The following is a 22,588-nucleotide window of genomic DNA, read 5'->3' as shown; positions in this document are numbered from 1 at the left end:
TCTTTACCTCTCACAGATCGTAGCTCAATGAGGATAATACACTAGTTTTTCATAAAAAACTAAATACACATTAAAACTTTTTTTAATGACCATTGGAAAGACCTACATGTAAATACAATAGCTTTACTAGACTTGGATTATTTGGGGGAATTCTCTTTTTATGTGGTGATGATAAGTTAACACGACAAAACCTCTTTGTTCAGGGTCAAACTGATCCACTGACTACTGTTTTTTATAACCTGGACCTTATTTCTGGCATAAAATGCGATCGTTTCCTCACCCATATAACTTGTGGTGTCATTTACACCCATGTATATCCATATAGTGGGAGTGACTGGGGCACCGAAACGCAGCCTCTAAATAACACATTATCTGTCGTGAAACTTCATTTCACCAATATTTTGTTATTATACACTAGTGCTATTCCCAGTTGAGTCGTGAGTTATGTTATCATCATCCAGGGTCTGTAGATTGACCTACTAACCTCAGAGCTGGATGATGTCATCTCTGATTTGCAGTAGCAAATTACAGGTAAACAAGCTGTACGGGGTGCGTGGCGCTCAAAGATGACATCATCCAGGTTAGACGTTAGTAGGTCAATCTACAGAGCCCGGTTGATGATAACAGGTAACTCCGGACTCAACTGGGAATAGCACTAGAGTATCATAACAAAATATTGGTGAAATGAACGAGTTCCTTGGCAGATAATGCGTTATTTAGAGGCTGCGTTTCGGTGCCCCAGTCACTCCCACTATATGGATACACGCGGATCTAAATGTTGTCCGAACGACTCCAAATGACACCAAAGTTATATGGGTGAGTAAACAATCGTATTTTATGCCAGAATTAAGGTCCAGGTTGTAAAAAAACGGTAATTCCCCCTTAAAATCAAGACAACTGAGTCATGAGGATTTGCTCATTTGGTTCATAATTACACTCTTTAGATACAGAATTGACCTCGAGGTGGCCTTCATCTTCAGACACAGACTCCTCTATTTCTCTGTCTTAATAATAATAATAATTTATACTGTATTGTATTTTTCCCCCCATCCATTCGTTCACACAGTAGTGTGTACAGTCGTAGCAGTGGGCTGCAGCCTCTAAGGGGGCTGCGCCTGTGGAGCAATTTCAGGGTTAGGTGCTTGCTCTAGACACCTCTACTATGGACACAAGGGGGGGGAAGGCAAACCTGGGACTCTTCAGTCCTAAGTTGCTCTCTAACCACTACTCCAAAGCTGTTTACACGCTGTAAAACTGACAGAGAGCAAATATGTGAAATGAACCATTTTTTAGATTTTTTAACTTTAAAATCAATCAATTTGACCCACAACATAACAGGGGGGTTAATTTCCTGCCAAAAAAAATGACGGTTGGCAATTCATCCATTTGCTGAAGTCAAAAGATCTGCATTAAACATATAATAACAGATATTTCTGTTCTGGGGAAAGTCTATATTTCCAGGAGGCAGTTGAATCCTACAGGTCAAGAATTTAATCGATGTCTTTTCATCCTGTGGAATTTGTTGTATATAAACACAGAAGAATATTTTTGACACATTTCTGTTTTAATATAAGACCCATGTGTTTTTTTTATGCACACACTTGTTTGTTTCTCCTCCGTGCAACATGTATTTCAGATCTTTATTAAGCTGCTCTGCAGTGTTAATTGAGTGTGAAGGATTTGTGTTCATGTCTGTGTGTCTCTTGTGTTTGCATTTCTTTGTGTGTGTGTTTGTGCTTTCTGAAGTGTCACTTGTCCCCCTTAAATCAGAGTTGAAGGAAAATCTTTGTGTCTACATGTGCGGAGGTGTGACCGGGTGCATCTTAGAAGAAATGTTAAGCGTGTACCGAAGCATGCGTGACCACTTGAGAGAGTGTTTGTGTGCGATTGTGTTAAAACCCTCCGTCTATTTTATTTATTTTTTTCTCTAACTTTTTCCGTCTTTATCCATGGAAAAGGGATTTAGCGAGCAGCGAGCGTGCACACATCCTTCAGCAGCTCTTCTCCTTCATTTCATATACTTGCACACATTCACACCTGGGAGCTCATTGGTTACGACCACGGCGCTTTGCTTTTGGCCACTGAGCTGCACCAGTGGAGCCCACGGAGGTTTAAGGCTTTGCTCGTTAGATAACCGTGTTAACTTTACAGGCAGCGCTCGTGGTTTCCCTCCTCTCCTCGTGTGTTTCTTGTGTAAATAAAATCTCATGGGATAACGTTTCCACTCGAGATGACTATCCTGGATAAGTGAGGCTAAGGAACAGATTATCAGTGCACGTTTTATTTTATAAGCGTTTTAGTCTGGGATGATGTATTTGGGGGCGGCACAGTGGTTAGCACCGATGCCTGACGGCATGAAGGGACAGATATGCTGGTTAGGTTCATTGGTGATTCTAAATTGGTCGTAGGTGTGAGTGTGAATGGTTGATAGGCTGGAGACTTGTCCAGGATGTACCCCGCCTCTCATCCAATGACAGCTGGGATAGGCTCCAGTGACCCTCCGGAGGACAAGCGGTTACAGAAGATGAATGAATGAATGATGCATTTGATGGTGACGATGATGTGTCCAGTCACTCCTGGTTTAAAGGGGAATTATCGTTTTTTACAACCTGGACCTTATTTCTGGCATAAAATACGATAATTTACTCACCCATATAACTTTGGTGTCATTTGGAGTCGTTCAGAAGATATTTAGATCCAGTGGAGCGCCGCATATATCCATATAGTGGGAGTGAATGGGGCACCGAAACTCAGCCTCTAAATAACGCATTATCTGCCGTGAAACTCGTTCACTTCACCAATATTTTGTTATGATACACTAGTGCTATTCCCCGTTGAGTCCAGAGTTACCTGTTATCATCATGCGGGGTCTGTAGATTGACCTACTAACGTCTAACCTGGATGATGTCGTCTTTGAGCGCCACGCACCCCGCACAGCTTGTTTACCTGTAATTTGCTACTGCAAATCAGAGATGACATCATCCAGCTCTGAGGTTAGTAGGTTAATCTACAGACCCTGGATGATGATAACATAACTCACGACTCAACAGGGAATAGCACTAGTGTACGATAACAAAATATTGGTGAAATGAAAAAGTTTCGCAGCAGATAATGCGTTATTTAGAGGCTGCGTTTCGGTGCCCCAGTCACTCCCACTATATAGATATACGCAGATCTAAATATCTTCCGAACGACTCCAAATGACACAAAAGTTATATGGGTGAGTAAACAATCGTATTTTATGCCAGAAATAAGGTCCAGGTTGTAAAAAAAACAGTAATTCCCCTTTAACTCTTAGTTTAACATTTAGCTCAGATTCTGACCATATTATCCATCTACTTCATTCGTTATATATGAATAACTTAAACCTCCCCGATGCAAAGCAACTTTTTAGTGCAGTCTCCAGAAAAAAAGTTTCTACACACCCCATAATCTCTGGTAATGAAGGTAAATAAAGACATCTGAGACACAGAATCACACTACACAGGGTTGTCAGATCTTTCAAATACGATCTCAGCGCATCCTGGGTGTGTTCACACCTGTCTTTGTGATTGGATGGCCCAGATTGGATCTTAATGCAAGGTCTGAACAGACCCGAAGACTGTGCAGGTTGATGAGACCAGGGCCACAGATGAGTAGTACGGAGCTCCACACAGGGACACTCACAAGTAGACGGGAGAGTAGGGGATAAAATCTGATAAAATATGTATTTTCATGTCCCAGAACATCAATCACAATACAACTTTTTTTTGACGTGTGCAAAGGTTCAGCCAGCTGTGGAGCATTGAATCCTCAGAGGAGGAGTTTTTCAGCTTTATTGACAACCCTGAATTCATTCACTTGGAAAAAGGGCGACCAAGATGTATTCAGATCATGGATTTATTCCAACTATAGGGAAACGATTGGATCAATATTAACATGGTTATCGGGAGCTAATGTTTCCCAGATTAACCGTATGTACGAGGCGTCTCAGTCTGATTAAAAATCCATTCTGATTGAGGCATTTTTATAATGATCGGGTTCTAATTAATAAAACAGGATTAGTAGTATCCAAGTAAACGTGACAGCCTAGTAGTTAAAAGTGTATGTCATCTATTTCTGTGCTATGTTTCTCCTTCCTTTCACTCTTAAATGTCGGCAATGAAACGAAGTTTACCGTGTCAAGGACAACAAGATTATTCTTTTATGCCGCTGAGAACAATCGGTCAGAGAGGCGCCGTCTCGTAGCTGAAAGCAGACTTTAACCCACATCTCTATCTCCCAAATGTAATCGTGGCTATACGTTCCTGCTGAAAACGTCCTTGAGCGAGCAGCAGATCTCCTGGATGGATGCCCAGACGTTCACAGAGCCTAATTAAACAGAAAATGTAGGTTTCTGTTATATTTGATTTGCTTTGTGAGAGACCGAGACTCGTCCATTGGTTATTCAGTCAATATTGATGCTGACTTTGTGTTCTTTGAAGGTTTAGATAGAGGAGGAGAACTGGTTATCTGGTTGCCTTTGTTTAGCAAGGTTTTCCTAGCATGAGTATTGGCTGTTGTGTCAACACCCATCTTGTTAAACACTTGTTTGTTGAGTTTGTTTTCGAAAGGCCGGTAAAATACCCCGTAACTGTCTGTACAGCTCTTGGTAGCAGCTTGATATTAGACATACAGGAATGACTCGGAGCAACAAGCTTGTGTGAATGGTTTCTATCAAATAAATAAATAAATAAATAAATAAATACATCACAAAGCATATATTCAGGGGAAAAAAACAAAAAACAAAAAGGTCTTCAGCCAGACGACTTTCTCTCCAGCACAAAGAAAAATGGCCACAGGGCTGACTTTAGAAACGCAGCACATCAAACGGCACCGTGCACACATCGAGGTGAAAGGGAAACAAACCCGCAGAAGGAGAACGAGTCGAGGACGGGTATGCTGAGCTGTCAAGAAATAAAAGCCGGCGTTGAGCCTCACCTTTATTTTTGATGGAGCAAAGTTCTTGTGAAGACGACACGGATGCTCTGAAACACTTGGAGTTGTTTACTTAACGCAGCTCTGACTCCGGTTGCACCAAGAATCGTTGTTTTGTTCTTCCCTTCATCAAATAAAAGCACACGGCTGATGTGTTTTAGCTAATACAGCAGCAGAGCAGTGACCTGCAATGAAGCTCTGCACCTCTTCTCTTGGGCCGTGTTCACTCCTGGTGTTAACATTCATCCTGAGTGGTCAACTCACACCTGGTAGAACCACGGACGCAATGAGCTCTTAAGTCTCTTTCTCTCTTTATCTATTTATGCCCTGATGTTGGTTATTTTAGAGACATACAGCTTTGATTATAGCTCTCAGATCATCCATATGCCACAATAAATTTTTTTTTAAAAAAAAGGCCAAAACAAACGCACCTAGGCTTGTAGAGTTTATTGATGACGTTTCATCCAAGAAGCTTCTTCTGTTCTAAAAGACTGTTGGGTAGTTGGGGTTTAAATAGGAACATCTGCTCATTGGAAACTTGTATAACCAGATACGTACCTGTGGTTGGAGGAACCCATGACCCATCATCAGCCAGATACTCCTGTGCCAAAGTGTTAGAAGGGTTGAAACTTCTTGGGGACAGATAATAATAATAATAATAATAATACATTTTATTTGGGGCGCCTTTCATGGCACTCAAGGACACCTTACAGCAACAAACAATAACAACAACAGATAAAATAATAAAATACTAAATCACTAAAAGAATGTTAAAGGGAGTACGCCTGTTTAAAAAGGTGGGTTTTCAGATGTGATTTGAAGGTGGAGAGTGTGTCAATGTTCCTGATGCTTGGTGGGAGAGAATTCCAGAGACCGGGGGCAGAGCGGCTGAAGGCTCTGGCCCCCATGGTGGTCAGACGGGCAGGAGGCACAATGAGGCTGATAGATGAGGCAGATCTGAGTGTCCGGGAAGGAGTGTTGATGTGGAGAAGGTCAGATATGTATGGGGGAGCGAGGTTATGAATGGCCTTGAAGGTGTGGAGCAGAATCTTGAAGTCCACACGAAATTTGACCGGAAGCCAGTGAAGCTGTTGCAGAACAGGTGTGATGTGATTGATGGATGGGATCCTGGTGATGATGCGGGCAGCAGAATTCTGAACCAATTGGAGTTTATGGATGTACTTGTGGGGAAGACCAAAGAGAAGGGAGTTGCAATAGTCCAGCCGAGATGTGACCAGGGTGTGGACTAGGATGGCAGTGGAGTTGGGAGTGAGGGATGGGCGGAGACGGTTGATGTTGCGTAGATGGTAATACGCTGACCGAGTAATGTTATTGATGTGGCTTTGGAATGAAAGAGTACCATCAAGGACGACATGTTAAGACTCTTTTGTGAAGCATCTGAGTGTTTGATGAACGAAACCCAAAGATGTTCCTCTTCAAACCCCAACCTTCCCACCACCCTTTTATAGCAAACAAAGCTACTTGGGTGAAACGTTTTCAAGAAACTCTACAAATCCAGTTGCCCTTGTTTCAGCTTGTTGTTATAGATCTACACCGATCAGCCACAACATTAAAACCACTGACAGGAGAAAGTAAATAACATTGACCATCTTGTGACAATTCAATGTTCTGCTGGAAAACTTTTGGACCTTAGACATGTAGCACCCATCTAGACCTGATCAGGCACCCCCTCCCACCCCATAGCAATGACACTCCTTGATGGCAGCAGCCATCCCCAGCAGGATGCAGCCTGACACAGGCTCACACACGAAAACGCATTAGGAACAACCTGGCCTCCAAATTCACTAGATCCCAAACTGATCAAGTATCTGTGGGATACTAACAACATTCTGTTGCCAGACACCACAGGACACCCTTAGAAGGCCCATGTCCATTCTCTGATGAGTCACAACTGCTTTGGAGGCACAAGGGAGATCTACACAATAATAGGAAGGTGGTCATAATGTTATGCCTGGATGACTGAGAACATTGACGATATATATTACCAGGTTCTATATTCAGTATATTTTGCTGAATGAATGAGTGGATGTGTTCACACCTCTCCTCTAAGCTGCCCACTTGTGATTGGATGTTAGCACCAGGTCTGAATGGGTCTTTTGTGTTTGAAAGTATTAAATTTGAAAAAGTTAAACAAAGATTATCCTGAAACTCGTGCCGTTTTGACACTGGTATGAAGAAATGTTAGTGTTGATGTTAACTCCCACACAGGCACCTGCATTGATTGCATTAAGCAGCTGTAGGAGTCTGATGATTATTTAGTCCTGACGTAACGCAGCACAGTTGGCTCGGCTCAGGGCTCAGCCTGCACAGACAGATAATGCACAAGTCGAATTAAAACTGCTCCTGAATGCAGCCTTAGAAACACGCCGCAAAGCTCCTCACGGACACCTGCAGAATACACCTGTGAGCAGGAAAATGCTATATTTGCATGATTCACCGGGCCCCCTTTTTTTTTTTCTCCCTTCCTCTTTCTGTGCGTGTCAGCCCGTTAGGTGATTCTTGTGTCTCAGCGGGTTCAGGTCTTTTGAGAGGTGACATGACGCTTCAGGCGAAGGAGGCAGACAAGGTGCTCGCTTGCTGTTCTGTGTTCTGCCTCTTGCTGCCAAATGTCTGCTGTCTCACCACGAGGGAATATGTGTGTATATCCGAGCGTCTGCGCTTGTGTTTCTTACCTTTTTTTTTTTTCTTTTTCCCCCGTCTCTTCCAGATCGGGACAGGCTTCAAGGATGAAGATCTGGAACAGCATTACAAGTTCTTAAAGGTAAAGTGGCGAGACTGTCACACTGTTCTAACCCGGTAGACATCACAACTCCACACTCGTGTCCCCACATTGATAGCTTCATTTTTTGTTTTTTTTAAATCATACCCTGGGTTTTAAACTCTCTGCAGCTGATGGTACTTCATTTTATTGATGGTACAATATTCAGCTTAAAGGCTGGGGCCTTCAAGAGACTCTACAATAATTCCCTCCCTATAATTCTTCATTCAGTCATTATTTTCTGACATAAATAGAGATTTTATATCAAAAGGACATGAACAGTATGTACACAACTCAAGGTACATTATCTAAGCCAGTCTGGGAAATAATCTAATAACTAATAATAAGAAATAACACAAGTATCTACATAATCAGCCACAACATTAAAACCACTGACAGGAGGAGTGAATAACATTAACCATCTTGTGACAATTCAATGTTCTGCTGGGAAATTTTTGGACCTGGCATTCATTCATGTGGATGTTACTTAGACATGTAGCACCCACCTAGACCAGACCAGGCACCCCCACCCCGTAGCAATGACACTCCTTGATGGCAGCAGCCATCCCCAGCAGGATGCAGCCTGACACAGACACACACACAAAAACACTTTAGGAATAACTCAAAAGAAAAACATGAAGAACAGCACAAGGTGTTGACCTGGCCTCCAAATTCACTAGATCCCAAACTGATCAAGTATCTGTGGGATGATCCACAGAGGCCCCTCCCCTCAACCCACAGGATCCCACTAACGGACACCCTCAGAAGACCCATGTCCATTCTCTGATTAGTGAGCAACAGGGGAGACCTACACAACATTACGAAGGTGGTCATAATGTTATGCCTGACGGGCGTATGTCGTAGCTTTGCTTGCAAATGTGTGAATTTCTTTTTTTAGACGGAAAACAAAAGCGTTTCACAGAGAAAACCCTCCGTTCTGAGGAGCCGTGCGGGCGTGCTCTGACTTGGGGGTAATGAATTGCTTTTTCAATTTACCTTTGAAGAGGTTTGTTCCAGAGCAGCAGAGCAGCAGCATTTGAAGACGCTGACAACTGCTCTCTATAAAATGATAGCTGTTGAGAGAGTCAGAATTCATTTGGGCACTCGCTCTGTTCACTTCTTCGGCTAAATTTAGACGTGCCGCTGCAGAAATAAGAACAGAGAGGCTTTTAGAAATGTGTGCATCTGTTTAGAAGAGCGGCTAAAAAAAAATTTCTTACTTTAAAGATTAAAGGTTTTGGAGTGAGAGGTACAAACTGCTGCACGGTGCAGAATCACCACAGCTGAAGCAGTGATTGAGAAGGTGGAGTAACCTTTTTTTCCCCTCGGTCTAATACAGCCTGTACTGTAGTGCTTTGTAATGAAAGTGATGGATGGGGAATTAAGGCGAGCCGGTGGTGTGGCCCGTGTTGCTTTGGTTGCAGCGGTGCTCCAGGCCGATGGGACTCGACAGGGAGACGATTGGCTGTGTTCACACTCGTCTGGGTGGCGAGGTGCTTCAACGGCGGCTTCACTGATTCCCCCTGCCTTTTTTTTTCTATTTTTCTGGGAAGGAGATTGTGGATTTTCAACTACAAATGTTAACAATTTAAATATTTCTTGCTGATGATTAGACAAAACAAGCAAATTAAAGGTGTCCTCTGATCCACCTTGGGCTCTTTTTACCATTTTAATATTGTGCTCACCAGTAGTTGGTTCAAACATGCTAAATTGAGAGTCAACCACCAGTCCAAAGTCCTTATAGGCCAGTCTCGCCAATTGGTAGCCATCTTGGTAGCCATCTTGGTAACCAGCCCAGGGAGATGTTTCTGTCCTCTATGTAAATGAATCAGGAGGGAGCCTCTGTCCTCTGGAGGGTTCCCAGAAAGGTCCCGGCCTAAAGCAGGGTATAACATAGACATAGTTTTATTTCTTCTATACATACACAAGGGTTCACTGCACAACACAGCAACAAACGGAGACGGTAAGCCGAGAATAACGTTGGGTACGCCTACTCTTTCGAGTCTGTCTGCACCTACTCCTGCCACCTCTCACTTTCAATAGTTGTTGCTGCTGGCTGAGTGTTTTCTTATATTAAGTGGACCGGTGGGCTTTTTGGAGGGAGGCTTGGCACCAAGCGGGCCAAACTCTGGGACCAAGAAGTGAAGCCAAAAACGCTTGGGACAAAAACTGTAGCTCCTGGCTCTAAAAGAAAGTAAATCCCCACAGACTTCTGTGTTGGTATGTCCAACTCTACGGCAGAAATAAACATGTTTACAACCTGGCACAAAATAGTGACCGTTTACATGCACCGATCAGGCATAACATTATGACCACCTTCCTAATATTGTGTAGGTCTCCCTTGTGCCTCCAAAACAGTTGTGGCTCATCAGAGAATGGACATGGACCTTCTGAGGGTGTCCTGTGGTGACTGGTAACAGGATGTTGTTGGGGGGGGGGGGGGGGGGGTTTAAAGTATCCCACAGATACTTGATCAGTTTGGGATCTGGTGAATTTGGAGGCCAGGTCAACACCTTCATGTTTTTTTGAGTTGTTCCTAAAGCTGTTTTTTGCGTCCTGCTGTGGATGGCTGCTGCTGCTGCGTTTAAAACAGTGGTCACTCACTACAGAGTAAAACTACCACATTAATGGTTTTTTATTGGGAGTCTCGGCAAATATTTTTAACAACATCCAGACTGGCCGGCGTAACTATGCAAGAAGCGGCCGGCGTGCGCATTGTTTACAGGAGAGAGCGGCTGATCGCCCTGCATGGCGCTGTGGTGTTCCCTCGGGACGGACATGAGATCCTCACGGAGAGGCTTCGTGGGACCCGCCGTGGACGCCGAGCAGGAAAACAACATCGAGAAAAGAAGAGACGCTTCACTTCTCAGCGCTGTTCTCCCCTCCGTTACCATGGGCAACGTGGGATCGCCGCCATATAAGACGTTCGAACTGGCCGCACTCCGCATGCTCTGTGGCGGCATCGGCCTTCCTGTGTGGAGTGGTCTGCTGGAGCAGCGGCGTCGCAGAGAGGGAGAGGAAGAAGCTGGTTAAGATCATCAGGAAGTCCAGCTCTGTCCTGGGCTGCCCCTTGGACTCGGTGGAGGAGGTGGGTGACGGTAGAGTTCTGCCTGAACTGTCCTCCATGCTGAACGATGGGTCCCACCCCCCTACATGGTGACCCGACGGGACTGAGGAGCAGCTTCAGTGACAGACTGCACACAGAAAGGCCTCAGTCAGCCGATGGATTCGAACCCAGAACCTTCAGTGCTAACCACCACACCACTGTGCCGCCCCTGAATCAAATTTAAACCATAATTTTCTGTCTTTAAAAGACGAGGTAATTCTTCTGCCAGAATAAATGTTCTAACCTGGAGGTCTCGTGTTTCTTGTCTAACTGGGGAGTAGAAATGATCTCATATAATCACCTTGATAAATTCAGTCTTAACGTCCATTTAGCGGCAATCACACTCAACGTGGTTTCCCACTTTCACTTTCAATCTTCACATTTATGAGTTTCACTCGGCATCTGTCAAAGAAACTCATTCACATCCAGAGCCTTGATGTACTCTGACTGTTTAAACATCTTGACCTGAGAACGGCCTATTTCAGCAAATTTATGGCATGGAGTCGACGTCCAGCTGTTAATCTTCTCATTAGTGTAGAGTTTTGGACGTTCTCATTCAACTTCAACGCCTGAAACTAACGGGAGGGATAATAACTTATTTATTTTAGAGTATTTAGATGAAGTTGTACTGAACTTGAGGATTTCAAACTGTTCCACAGTGGGCGCAGACTGCTTACCTCTCCCACTAAATATAACAACTGTACTTGATTATAATCACCACCTCAACCTTAAAAAAAACAAGTCGCTTTACATTTGCCCTTAAGATGATTTCTTCACTCCGCGCTCGGAGGAGTAAATATGTTGGAATCAGCACAAATAATTGCACAAAGCTGAAATAGCTGCAGCACATTCATCCCCGACCGTTTCAGGCTGATGTAAAGTGTAATTATAAAGCCATGCAAGGTGAGCACTCAACACCCATCTGATAAATAGTCTTTTCAGTGTCTAGTTTGTGTCTGTGCAACCGAGAGGCCACGAGTTTGAGCCCCGACAGAGCTCATGACGACCGGCAGCGATATTTTATAAGACTCTCCACGCCTACAGGCTCACTCATTGTAATTCAGTCGCTGTTAAGAGTGTCACTTGAATGCCTACAGTATAAATAATATGTGCGGGGAAAACAGCGCTGGAGCTGCTGCTGCTGCTGCCGCCGCCGGAGCTTTCTTCTTCTTCTTCTTTTCCCCTGCATTACTTAACCATGACCCACTTCTGTGGACACTGCGGCAGTCTAGTTTAACATCGCACCGCCTCGGAGTCGCTGGAAATGGTCGTTCCACGGCAAAAAAAAGCCTGGTTTGATTGCTCGTGTTAAAAAAGTTAAAAAAGCCGCTGTTGGATATCGGAGAAGTTTTTCTGGGGCTGATTAAAGAACAGAAACAGTTTGTTAGAGGCCAGAGCTCAGTTTAGTTTATATATATTTACGGATAGACTTAGACGTAAACGGACTTTATTCATCCACAAGGGTTTGGACGATATTTAGGTCTGCGTACATCCATATAGTGGGAGTGAATGGGGCACCGAAACGCAGCCTCTACATAACGCATTATCTGCCGCGAAGCTCGTTCATTTCATCAATATTTTGTTATGATATGCTAGTGCTATTCCCCGGTGAGTAAACAATCGTGTTTTATGCCGGAAATAAGGTCCAGTCTAGTTTAACATCGCACCGCCTCGGAGTCGCTGGAAACGGTCGTTCCACGCCAAAAACAAGACGGGGGGATCGAGACTGGTCTGATTGCTCGTGTTAAAAAAGTTAAAAAAGCCGCTGTTGGATATCGGAGGAGTTTTTCTGGGGCTGATTAAAGAACAGAAACAGTTCGTTAGAGGCCAGAGCTCAGTTTAGGATATACATATTTAAATAAGTAATCAAAAACATGTAAGTGAAGCTATTTCTGAATGGAATCCTTCATGTAGGTGTACAGTGTTTCCCCTACTGATATATTGGGAGGGCGCCACCCCCCCTTGAAGGTCAGGTTAATTAAGTTTTCTATATAACGACAGATCACAACCTTGTTCTTTTATTAAACAAACTAATTAGCCTTACTAGCCCCGCCCCTCACCCTCCTTCCCATCTAAACTCCGCCCCCTTCAAACCTAGGGGGAAACACTGCTGCTGTATGATAATGTGGTTTTAAAACCATCCTCTCACGTTGCCCCCTCCCAGGCCAGCAGGTATCACTTTAATATGAGGAACTCTCTTCACCCCCCTCTCTCCTCTCTCTCTTGGGATGAGACTGCGAGGTAGCGGGACAGTGCTGCGGGGCGACCAAAGCCACTCTGTCACTGTCTCTTTATCAGGTTCTCTGTGAATGCGCCGGCCTATTTTTACCCGTCTCTCTAAGGTGTTTATTTTCTTAAATGTTTTCTATCTTTGTATCCTGAACACCTCCACCCCTCCCTCCCTCTCCCCAACCCTACCCCCCTCGCTTCGGGATGCTGTACTAATTAAATCCTCATGTCCTCCAGGAGCACATTCTGCCCAAACCCCGAGCCTACTACCGCGTGGACCAGTCGGCCGAGCCCGACGTGTGGCTGGACGCCGTGCAGGTTTGGGAGGTGAAGTGCGCCGACCTCTCGTTGTCGCCCGTCTACAAGGCCGCCATGGGAATGGTAAGCTCAGCCACAGTGTGTTCCCGCTGATAAACTCTTGCTGTTTATGGTCTGCTGCCCGCCATGAAAAGTCATAATTAGTGCCTCTTAATTGACTTATTAAAAATGTAGTAAAGGAAGATGCTGGATTTAATAGAACAGACACTCGCTCGTTACCCGTGGTTTGGCTGCGTGTTCGACACAGAGTCCCACAGCGCACGTAAAATAAAATAACAAACCGTTGATATAAAATACAGCTCTCATTTCAACCACAGTCGGAGGAGACGGATGAACTTTATCTGAAAACATTTACATAATTTTAACAGTTACTCATAAATTTTTTTACTTTTAAAGTTAACACGTGTTGCACGTCATTGTCATTAAACCATAAATTTACAGCTTTACCGTTAAACGCTTGACTTTGAGATGGTTAGGTGAGTTGTTTTACGCAAAAAGAGGTCGGTTTTAAGATTAATTTTAGCTTTAAATGTCATCAGAGGGCAGGTTTCATGGCTTCATGGCATCACCAACGTTTTCTAAAGGCGTGACCTTAACTATATCAGTGAATTCACATCTATTAATCACATTGAAACGGTCCGATCTGTGTAAATTAGGCTTGCACACGAATAGACTTGGACGTAAACGGACTTTATTCATCCACAAGGGATACTGTTTGGTCACAATAGCTCAGTTGGACTCTTGAGAACCACTAGTAAGAAGAAGAAATAGGTGTAAGATAGTTTTAAAAAGGGTAAAAACAATTACATAATCTGTTTATGCACAAATGTACAAGAAATGGAGACAGAAGTAAATACATCACTGGTCACTATTTCATTTGACACCTTTAGAAATCCTAGAAAATGCGTCTTACGATCAGATTTTTTAATAAACCTGAGTACTGTGTTTGTAATCCATCAAAAATCTGCTTCACGTCCAACATTTCTTTATTTTCACCCACATCTGGTGCAATGCATGGATTTCTAAGACTATAAAGAGGAAGAAACTGGAGTTAAAACTGAACTAATGTGGTTTTATTGAACTTAAAAATACTCAGGACATTTGGGAGTCCCCTTCTTCTGTACAGTGCAAATCTGGTATGATGTGGGCTGAATGCTGTACACTAATTATAATTCTGGCTTCAATCCTCAGGTGGATCCAGAGAAGGGCATTTCTCTGAGGTTCCCCCGCTTCCTTCGGATTAGAGACGACAAGAAGCCAGAGGACGCCACGACTGGAGCTCAGGTACGAAACAGGATATAATAACCAGCCAGTAGTAGAGAGCGTGTAGGAACATGGGTTCAACGGGTCGGCCTTCTGCAATATAAACCTGTCTGTAAAGAGCCAGTAAAAACTCATATCATATGTTTGTTTGGCCGTGGTGCTCAAAGTGTCGTGTAGACACGGTGCCTCATCATCACGTTCCCTCTTCAACAACTGTCCTGTAAAACTTCAAGGGTGAGCAGCGCTGCAAGGACAGTCTCCCTCTTTTTCTTTTTTTATACTGCCGTCGGTTTATGTAGTGTTCTCCCGGCGCCCATCGAGCTAAGCTATAACAGTCAGGTGAAGCTGCGCCTCTGGGGTTTAGAGTCGAGGGTCGGGGCAGTATATAGTGTATAGTGAAGCAGTAGAGATGTGCGGGACGGCTGCACCTTCCTTCACCTGGACACGTTTAAATCTAAGCCACCAACTAGACGTTTCAGTTCAGTTTATAAACTGTGTTCTGCATACATAAAGCAATTAGTCTAGATGTTTTTGTCTAGTCTGAATAGATCCTGATGACCTGCTCACCCAGCGGCTCATCATTTTTTCATGACTGAACCAGACTCGCCTGAATTACAGTCAACGCACGGATCCCTGTACTGTTGTATATGACACTGGCAGATTGATGAGAACCACCGCTTCAAGTTACTTTTATTTACATGAACAGGAGTTATTGAATTTATAATCTGGGCTGCAGCTAACTGCAATAATTATTTGGCTCGTAAAATGTTTTATTTAATCAACGGGAGTTAATGTGAATGTATAATAGGGAAGAAATCAACAAATTCTCACAATGAAAACCAGAAACCTCAGAATAGAACCTGAACGAAACTCAGTCCTGTCGTATAATTAATCTACTAAAAGATGTGCAGCTGATAATGAGCGCTGTCCAGATCTTAAATGAACAAAATGTCCTCCTCTGTAGATTCATTCAATGTCTTGTCTTATCTTACTTGTATTCCCGTGCGACTGTATAACGTCCAATAAGTATTTCTGTGAAAGATAATTTAGTGTGGAGAGGGTAGCTCGTACCTCTGGTCATCCAACACTGCCATAAACTCCCCTAACCCTCCCTGGTATATTTTTTTAGTACCACCTCACCCAACATCCACATTCCATAATTTGCAAATAGCGAAAAAAAAATAATTTTTTCTGCTATTTCGATTTTTGCGCCATTAAAGGGGAACTACCGTTTTTTTACAACCTGGACCTTATTTCTGGCATAAAATATGATCGTTTACTCACCCATATAACTTTGGTGTCATTTGGAGTCGTTCAGACGATATTTAGATCTGCGTATATCCATATAGTGGGAGTGAATGGGGCACCGAAACGCAGCCTCTAAATAACACATTATCTGCTGCGAAACTTGTTCATTTCACCAATATTTTGTTATGATACGCTAGTGCTATTCCCCATTGAGTAAACGTTGAGTAAAGCAGAAGAAGAAGATATCGTCTTCTTCTGTTTTTTTGTTTTTTGATGCTTGGCGACAAAGAGAAATGAGACATTATGACACTACAGGGACGGGGGTTTTGTTTATGGCAGACCGAAAATAAATAACTATAAAAGATAAGGCTTGGCTAACGCCTGATACCAATTACGATCATTTTAAAAATGCCTGGATCGGCCCCCGATACAGATCAGGACTGGCAACTGGTAACTAGTGGTCGCCATTATGTCGCATCCTGTTTCTATAGCGTCAAATAACTAAACTAAAATGAAAGTTATCCAGAATTGACACTTGAACATGCATCAACATTATACTAACTACCTAAAATGACAGAAACCATCCTTGAAAATAATATTTGACGTGTATTTTAGTGTTTTAATTCGGCCCAAGTCCCATCCACTAACATGGAGGGGGCGGAGCTTCTGACCTATACTGCATCCAGCCACCAGGGGGAGCTCTACTTGCTTCAGATTTCTTAATTTCCTCGTATAAAACATAAGTCATTAAATTGCCTGTTAGATCTGCAACACGTACTACCTTTTAGTTTTGTGCATTAAATTCCTAATTTTAGGGAACTAGCTCCACCTCATTGTTCACAAGGAGGTTAATGCAGGAGCTGTGTCAACACTGAAATATGCTCCCTTGAAAATAAGCCGGGAACGTATTCAGCACAAGTCCTCTCCCTGCAGCAGAGCGTCGCTGATTGTTCCGTCGTAATAATTTAAATGCAGCCAGATTCCTCACTCTGATCCACTGTGGGGCTGCAGCTGCTGCTGCTGCTGCTGCTGCACACTTAGTATGTACCTGACTAATCTTAAGAGCGTTTTAGAAATAAGTCTCATCTAACGTTTGTTTGATTATTGTTTCATTCAGTCGTCGTCACATGGAACTAACAAAAAAAAATAACAGCTGCAAATTCTCACAGGCGAGAAGCTGTAAATTGAAAATATATTTTCAGAACGGCTGAGGGAAATAAGAAATACAATAATTAACACTTATCACTTTATTCCACATTGAAACAAAAAAACAAATATGAAAAACGGATTCTTGTTGTATTTATTTGTTCATTATGCTCATTAAGACAAGCGTAACGTATTCAGACTTAAATTAACAACTTTATTATTCATTTATCCTTTTTTCTTTGTTAACGTGGATCTAAGTTAATGTTTATTGATTAAAACAAAGTATTAAAAGAGAAGCTGTGGCAGCAGGAAGTTTTGATTAAAAGGTGTTAGAAAAATAAAGTCTGCAGAAAGCTGGAGGCTCACCTTGGTAACATGCTAAAGACGACAGACAACAGCTGAGGCACGGCTGAAACACTTTAAATCGGTTTATATCCTGTACACTGATCAGCCACAACATTATGACCACTGTCAGAAGAAGTAAATAACATTGACCATCTTCTGACAATTCAATGTTCTGCTGGGAGGCTTTTGGACCTGGCATTCATTCATGTAGATGTTACTTAGACATGTAGCACCCACCTAGACCAGACCAGGCACCACCACCCCATAGCAATGACACTCCTTGATGGCAGCAGCCATCCCCAGCAGGATGCAGCCTGACACAGACACACACACTGAAGAATAGCACAAGGTGTTGACCTGACCTCCAAAGTCACTAGATCCCAAACTGATCAAGTATCTGTGGGATGATCCACAGAGGACCCTCCCCTCAACCCACAGGATCCCACTAATGGACACGCTCAGAAGACCCATGTCCATTCTCTGATGAGTCACAACTGTTTTGGAGGCACAAGGTGGTCATAATGTTATGCCTGATGGGTGTAGTTGTACATAATTAAGGGCGTGGGTGCCCTTACCGGTCGCCAGTTGTCTGTCTAGCTGCACCTCTTTGCCTATTTTTGTATTATTTAAGATTTATTGAGGAGTCGTAGGTGTTGGCCAAGATGGCGGCGACCAGAGACACAACACTGAGCTTCACAATCTTTATACACAGTCTTTATTGGATTATCAAGAGGTTTACAGGCAACATTTTGAAGTTCGATTCCCCACTAAACAAGTGAGGACACGCTGGCCTGCGTCAGTTGCCGTGGGTGACGACAAACCCTGAGCAACACCTTCCTCTAAACTCTGAGCCATGTTCATTGTTGTGATCTCTCAGAGAGTTTGAGTTTTAATGAGGCCACAAAAAAAAAAAATCAGCTCTAGCCTCCAGGTTTTTTTTTTTTCCTAAAGTTGAGTCCAAACCAATGTAGCATTTATTAAGGTGTGAGCCATATTATAATGTGAATTTTCCCTGACTCGAATTAGCAGCCATCTGTTGCCCTTAGAGTCTAGATATGTGCTTGTTACAGCTGGGAATCGGGGCTGGAGCATCCGCCGCATTTAAATGATGCTCCTGTCGGTTTCTGTCTGTGAAGACGTACGCTCACTCGTTAGCCGAACACGCCGGCTCCACGCTGGGTGATGTAGCCCGGGATTTAAATGAAAGTTAACCTCGTTGGAGTCGGAGCCGATTTACAAAGAAATCACACGAACGCGAGCAGGTTTCAGTCGGGGAGGGGGAGAATCAAACCTTTACCTTGATGCTGTGTCGCATTGTTTTCCTCCTCCCTGTGCCACCCAGCTGGACCGGCACTGATACTGCTGACTCTGGGTGGCCCTGCTGTTTGCACATTATTCACCGTCCCGCCTTCCTCCCCCTCAAACCCCTAACCCCGATGAGCTCAAGCGAACGCAACCTCCGTCTCCCGGTCGGCAGCTGGGAGTCACCGACTTCAAAGCCCGAGATATGAATAATCAAACTGATATTTTTAGCTTTTCCTCTTCATGTTACTGACCTGACTTCATGATCTTCTCCCCCTCGTTCTCTCCCTCTGCTTTCCCCTCTCCTCTCTCTCTCTCTCTCTCTCTCTCAACATCTCTGCTGCAGATTGCTGATTTGTACAAGAAGCAGCAGCAGATTCAGAATCAGGGGGATAAAGCCGACCCAGAGGACTATTACTGATCATCTTCCGTCACCTGCAGAGAATAATATCAAGAAAAAATGGTAATGTCATTGTAATTGTAAATAGCTTCTTTCTTTGTGTACTGGTCAATGAAAATAAAGACAGTTTTAAACATGCAATTTCTGTTATTGATCTATTGAAGCTTCCCTCACGCCGGCCTCCTTTTGAGAAAAGATAAAATATATATATATCACAATAAACATCTTTGCGGCACACGGTGCACATAAACTCCTGACATCGATTCAGCGGTAAACCTGCTGGTGATGGATCCCTATCGGAAATTCACTGAGCAAAAACGTGGAAGCGCGCGAGCGGCATACCAATACCCACGAGCTGGCCTGGTTTCTGCTCGAGCTCCCGGAAGAGCGGCGGCCGTAAAGTGCATTCGGCGCGTGTGGTGGTAATGAGAGGACGAGCCAAGGAGATTGCCGGCCCGGCTGAAATGTTATTAGGAACGAGGAAAGACGCGGGAGCTGACAGTTGCTCAAGCAGCAGGACGACAAAGGAGAGGCACTCACTGCTCGCATTAGATGATGGAAATCCACCGACTGTCCGGCCTTAATCAATCAGAGATGTGTGGACCAGAGAGGGATGGTTAGGAGGGGAGGAGGGGAGAGGGGGGGGCAGAGCCAAGGACGGACGGGCGAGCATTGTGAAAATATGATCCCGTGTGAGAGGAAGTGAGCGTGCTTGCAACACACTTGTAACCTCTTAATGTTTGCGGTGATGTGTCTGCGTGAGCGGTGAGCACCTCCGAATCTCATTTGGTAGCGGGGCAGAAGAGCGAATGTGCAGGGAATATTTAGTTGACTTTGGGTTTCGCTTCGCCTGCAGGTACACCTCCAACGCAAGGACAAAGGAACTGCAGAGAGATTAGAAAAAGAAACGTCAGACTACAACTAATCTGTGAAGCATCTTGGTCTTGGCTGTAGGGGTTGTTAACGTCGGTCCGCCAGCTCCATCCAGACTGAAATACCTCTCCAGCTATTATGCTGCCTTTAAAGCAGGGGTGTCAAACATATGGCCCGCAGGCCAAAAACCGGCCCACCAGAGGGTTTAATCTGGCCCTGCGGCATGAATTTGCAAAGCGCGAAAGTTATATAGAAGACTTTAACAGCCAATATTCAATAAAACTATCTGGTATTCCTACACACCAAATTAACTTGGTATGTTTTCAATGTCCTGTACACATGTTGTACACATCTCTGTTCGTTGGGTTCTCTCCAGGTACTCCAGCTTCCTCCCACCGTCCAAAGACATGCTGGTTAGGTTCATTGGTGATTCTAAATTGGCCGTAGGTGCGAGTGTCTCTCTGTGTTAGCCCTGAGATGGACTGGAGACCTGTCCAGGGTGTACGCCGCCTCTTCTCGCCCATTGACAGCTGGGATAGGCTCCAGAGGACAAGCAGTTACAGAAAATGAATGAATGAATAATTTGTTTGGGAAAATGTATTCAAATTGGGCAGAACTGAACTAAAATGAGTTTGATACCCCTGTTGTAAATGAGTTTAAATGAGACTTGTGTTGTACAAACCCCAAAGCAAGGCAACAGTTGGTATCCGGAAGCTATGGAGGCTAATTTACTTTAGCAAAGATAAAGCAAAGAATATTTATTTTCAGTGGAAGCTGCCAATCGTGTATTTGTTTATTTCTAAACTTATGACGACTTGGCAGCAATTCAACATTTTCAACTGTTATTGCAGCTCAGTGTTCAGACTCGTCGTCCATGTCTTGCTCAGGGTCTGGTAACCTCCACATCTCTCTCAGGTCTTCCCAGTCGTGCTTTTTTTTATCGACACCTTCTTAAGTGCGGCTGTAATTAAGCCCATGAACCACTCTCAGACGCTTGTGCTGCTGCCGCTGCTGCAAGGCCAGAGAGGAATAACAGTGCAGATGTCTGTGAAGGTGCTCGTTCACCCAGGTCATGGTGTATGTAAGAAAAAGAAGCTGAAACGACGGCAAAACGTGGACTTGTGGAGTCTCTTGAGGACGTTTCATCCAAGTAGCTTCTTCAGTTCTCAAAGACTGGAGGGGAGATGAGGTTTTATAGGAACATCTGTGCGTGTTGCATGACTAAATTCATGATACCCAGACCCTAGATGTTCTTAATAAAAGTCCTGGAACAGAAGAAGCTACTTGGATGAGTGGTGAAACATCTAACCCTATTAGTCCAGAGCCAAATCTACGTCTTAAACACTTTTATTCTCATTGACCAGTTGAGCCAGAATCAAACACTGTTCCTCTGTCCAGTTGGGTTTCCTACTTCATTTCTTCTCCACTGCTGTTCAGTTTGTGGAAGATTTGAACGCCAACCAACACTGCTTCTTATCAGCCGGTTAGCGATCACAGAAACTGATGAAAGCTGAGTCATTTTACCCTCGTTAACACCAAATGGATGGAAAATTACCAGCATTGTAAATGAATGGAAGCACATAAATATAGCTATCAGCGTGTGAAGACTGTGCAAGTGGGTGTAAGTTTTCACACATTTTGTAGGATCAGTTTAAAGTATGGCTTACTATTTATTTAACAGAAATTTTCTTTTTATATAAAATATTATTTATAATTACACAGACTTCACAGAGATTAGATTCTATGATTAAGTCTATTGATTTGACCGTCCATTCTAGGCTCATTATCACCAAAAGTGTATTTTTATCTAGCTTTTACGATGTCTGTAAAGGTTCCCAGTCATCCAGGTCATGGTATATCCAAAAAAAAAAACTGTTTGTCTCTGTCCTCTTTCCCTATGAATGGCGCTCTAACGACCCTTGTCTGTCAGAGTCTCCAGTCTCAAGGTGTGAACGGAGTTGAAACTTCTTGGAGACAGAAGTTAAAACTGTATTGTAAATAGTTTAGAGAAGGTTTGTCCAGTTTGTCCCTTTACTCCTCTTTCAAACCACCGGTCTTCTCTGGCTAAGATGTGTCCTTCGTCCCTCAGGTGTAGGTGGACAGCTGAATCGTCCAGTCCCCTAGAACTGAAGAAGCTACTCAGATGAGTGGTGAAACGTCTTCTCAAAAAAAGCTCTACAAGTCCGGTTGCCGTTTTAAACGCTTCTTTTTTTAGCTTTTAGGATCAACCAACCACACCTTTTACCTGGCAGCGGGGTCAATCACACTTCCTCACTAAGATAAGAGTCTCTGTCCATTCCTTGTTCTCTGAGAATGTCCTGGAATCACTCCTAGGCTAAGACTCCTTGCTAGTAGCTCTCTGAGAGGAGTACTGGCCCAGTTGTCCTTGTTTCTGCTTGTGTTGAGACATTAGTTCGTTAAAGGCGTCCCTATCAGCCCCAGCTCGTTTGAAAAAATACTCCGAGCTCGAGTAAAGAAGATCATAAACAGATCTACTTAGCGGCCTCTTGTTAGCGCACGTTGTTAGCGCTTAGCTGAGGAGCACCGCTGTGCCTGAGCGCATCCTCCCAGCAGCTAGCGTGGCTGTGGACTCTGCTCTCATCGAGGGCGGCGTGTGCAACAG

The 22,588-nt window shown here is 43.8% G+C and overlaps 1 protein-coding gene across 1 annotated transcript in view; it reads left to right on the top strand.

Annotated features, from left to right (window-relative positions):
* The window catches only part of lig1 (ligase I, DNA, ATP-dependent), a 69,977-nt gene extending 50,752 nt beyond the window's left edge, over positions 1 to 19,225 (top strand). The window contains exons 24-27 of the mRNA XM_084547103.1: positions 7,685 to 7,738; positions 13,308 to 13,451; positions 14,580 to 14,672; positions 19,039 to 19,225. Of these exons, the coding sequence (XP_084403229.1) occupies positions 7,685 to 7,738; positions 13,308 to 13,451; positions 14,580 to 14,672; positions 19,039 to 19,113 (366 nt within the window). The 3' untranslated portion in view covers positions 19,114 to 19,225. The remainder of the gene's footprint in view (positions 1 to 7,684; positions 7,739 to 13,307; positions 13,452 to 14,579; positions 14,673 to 19,038) is intronic.
* Positions 19,226 to 22,588: the final 3,363 nt, after the last annotated feature.

Source organism: Chelon labrosus (genome assembly GCF_963514085.1).
Source record: "Chelon labrosus genome assembly, chromosome: 6".
Lineage (NCBI taxonomy): Eukaryota > Metazoa > Chordata > Actinopteri > Mugiliformes > Mugilidae > Chelon > Chelon labrosus.
This window is presented reverse-complemented; position numbering and strand designations above follow the sequence as displayed.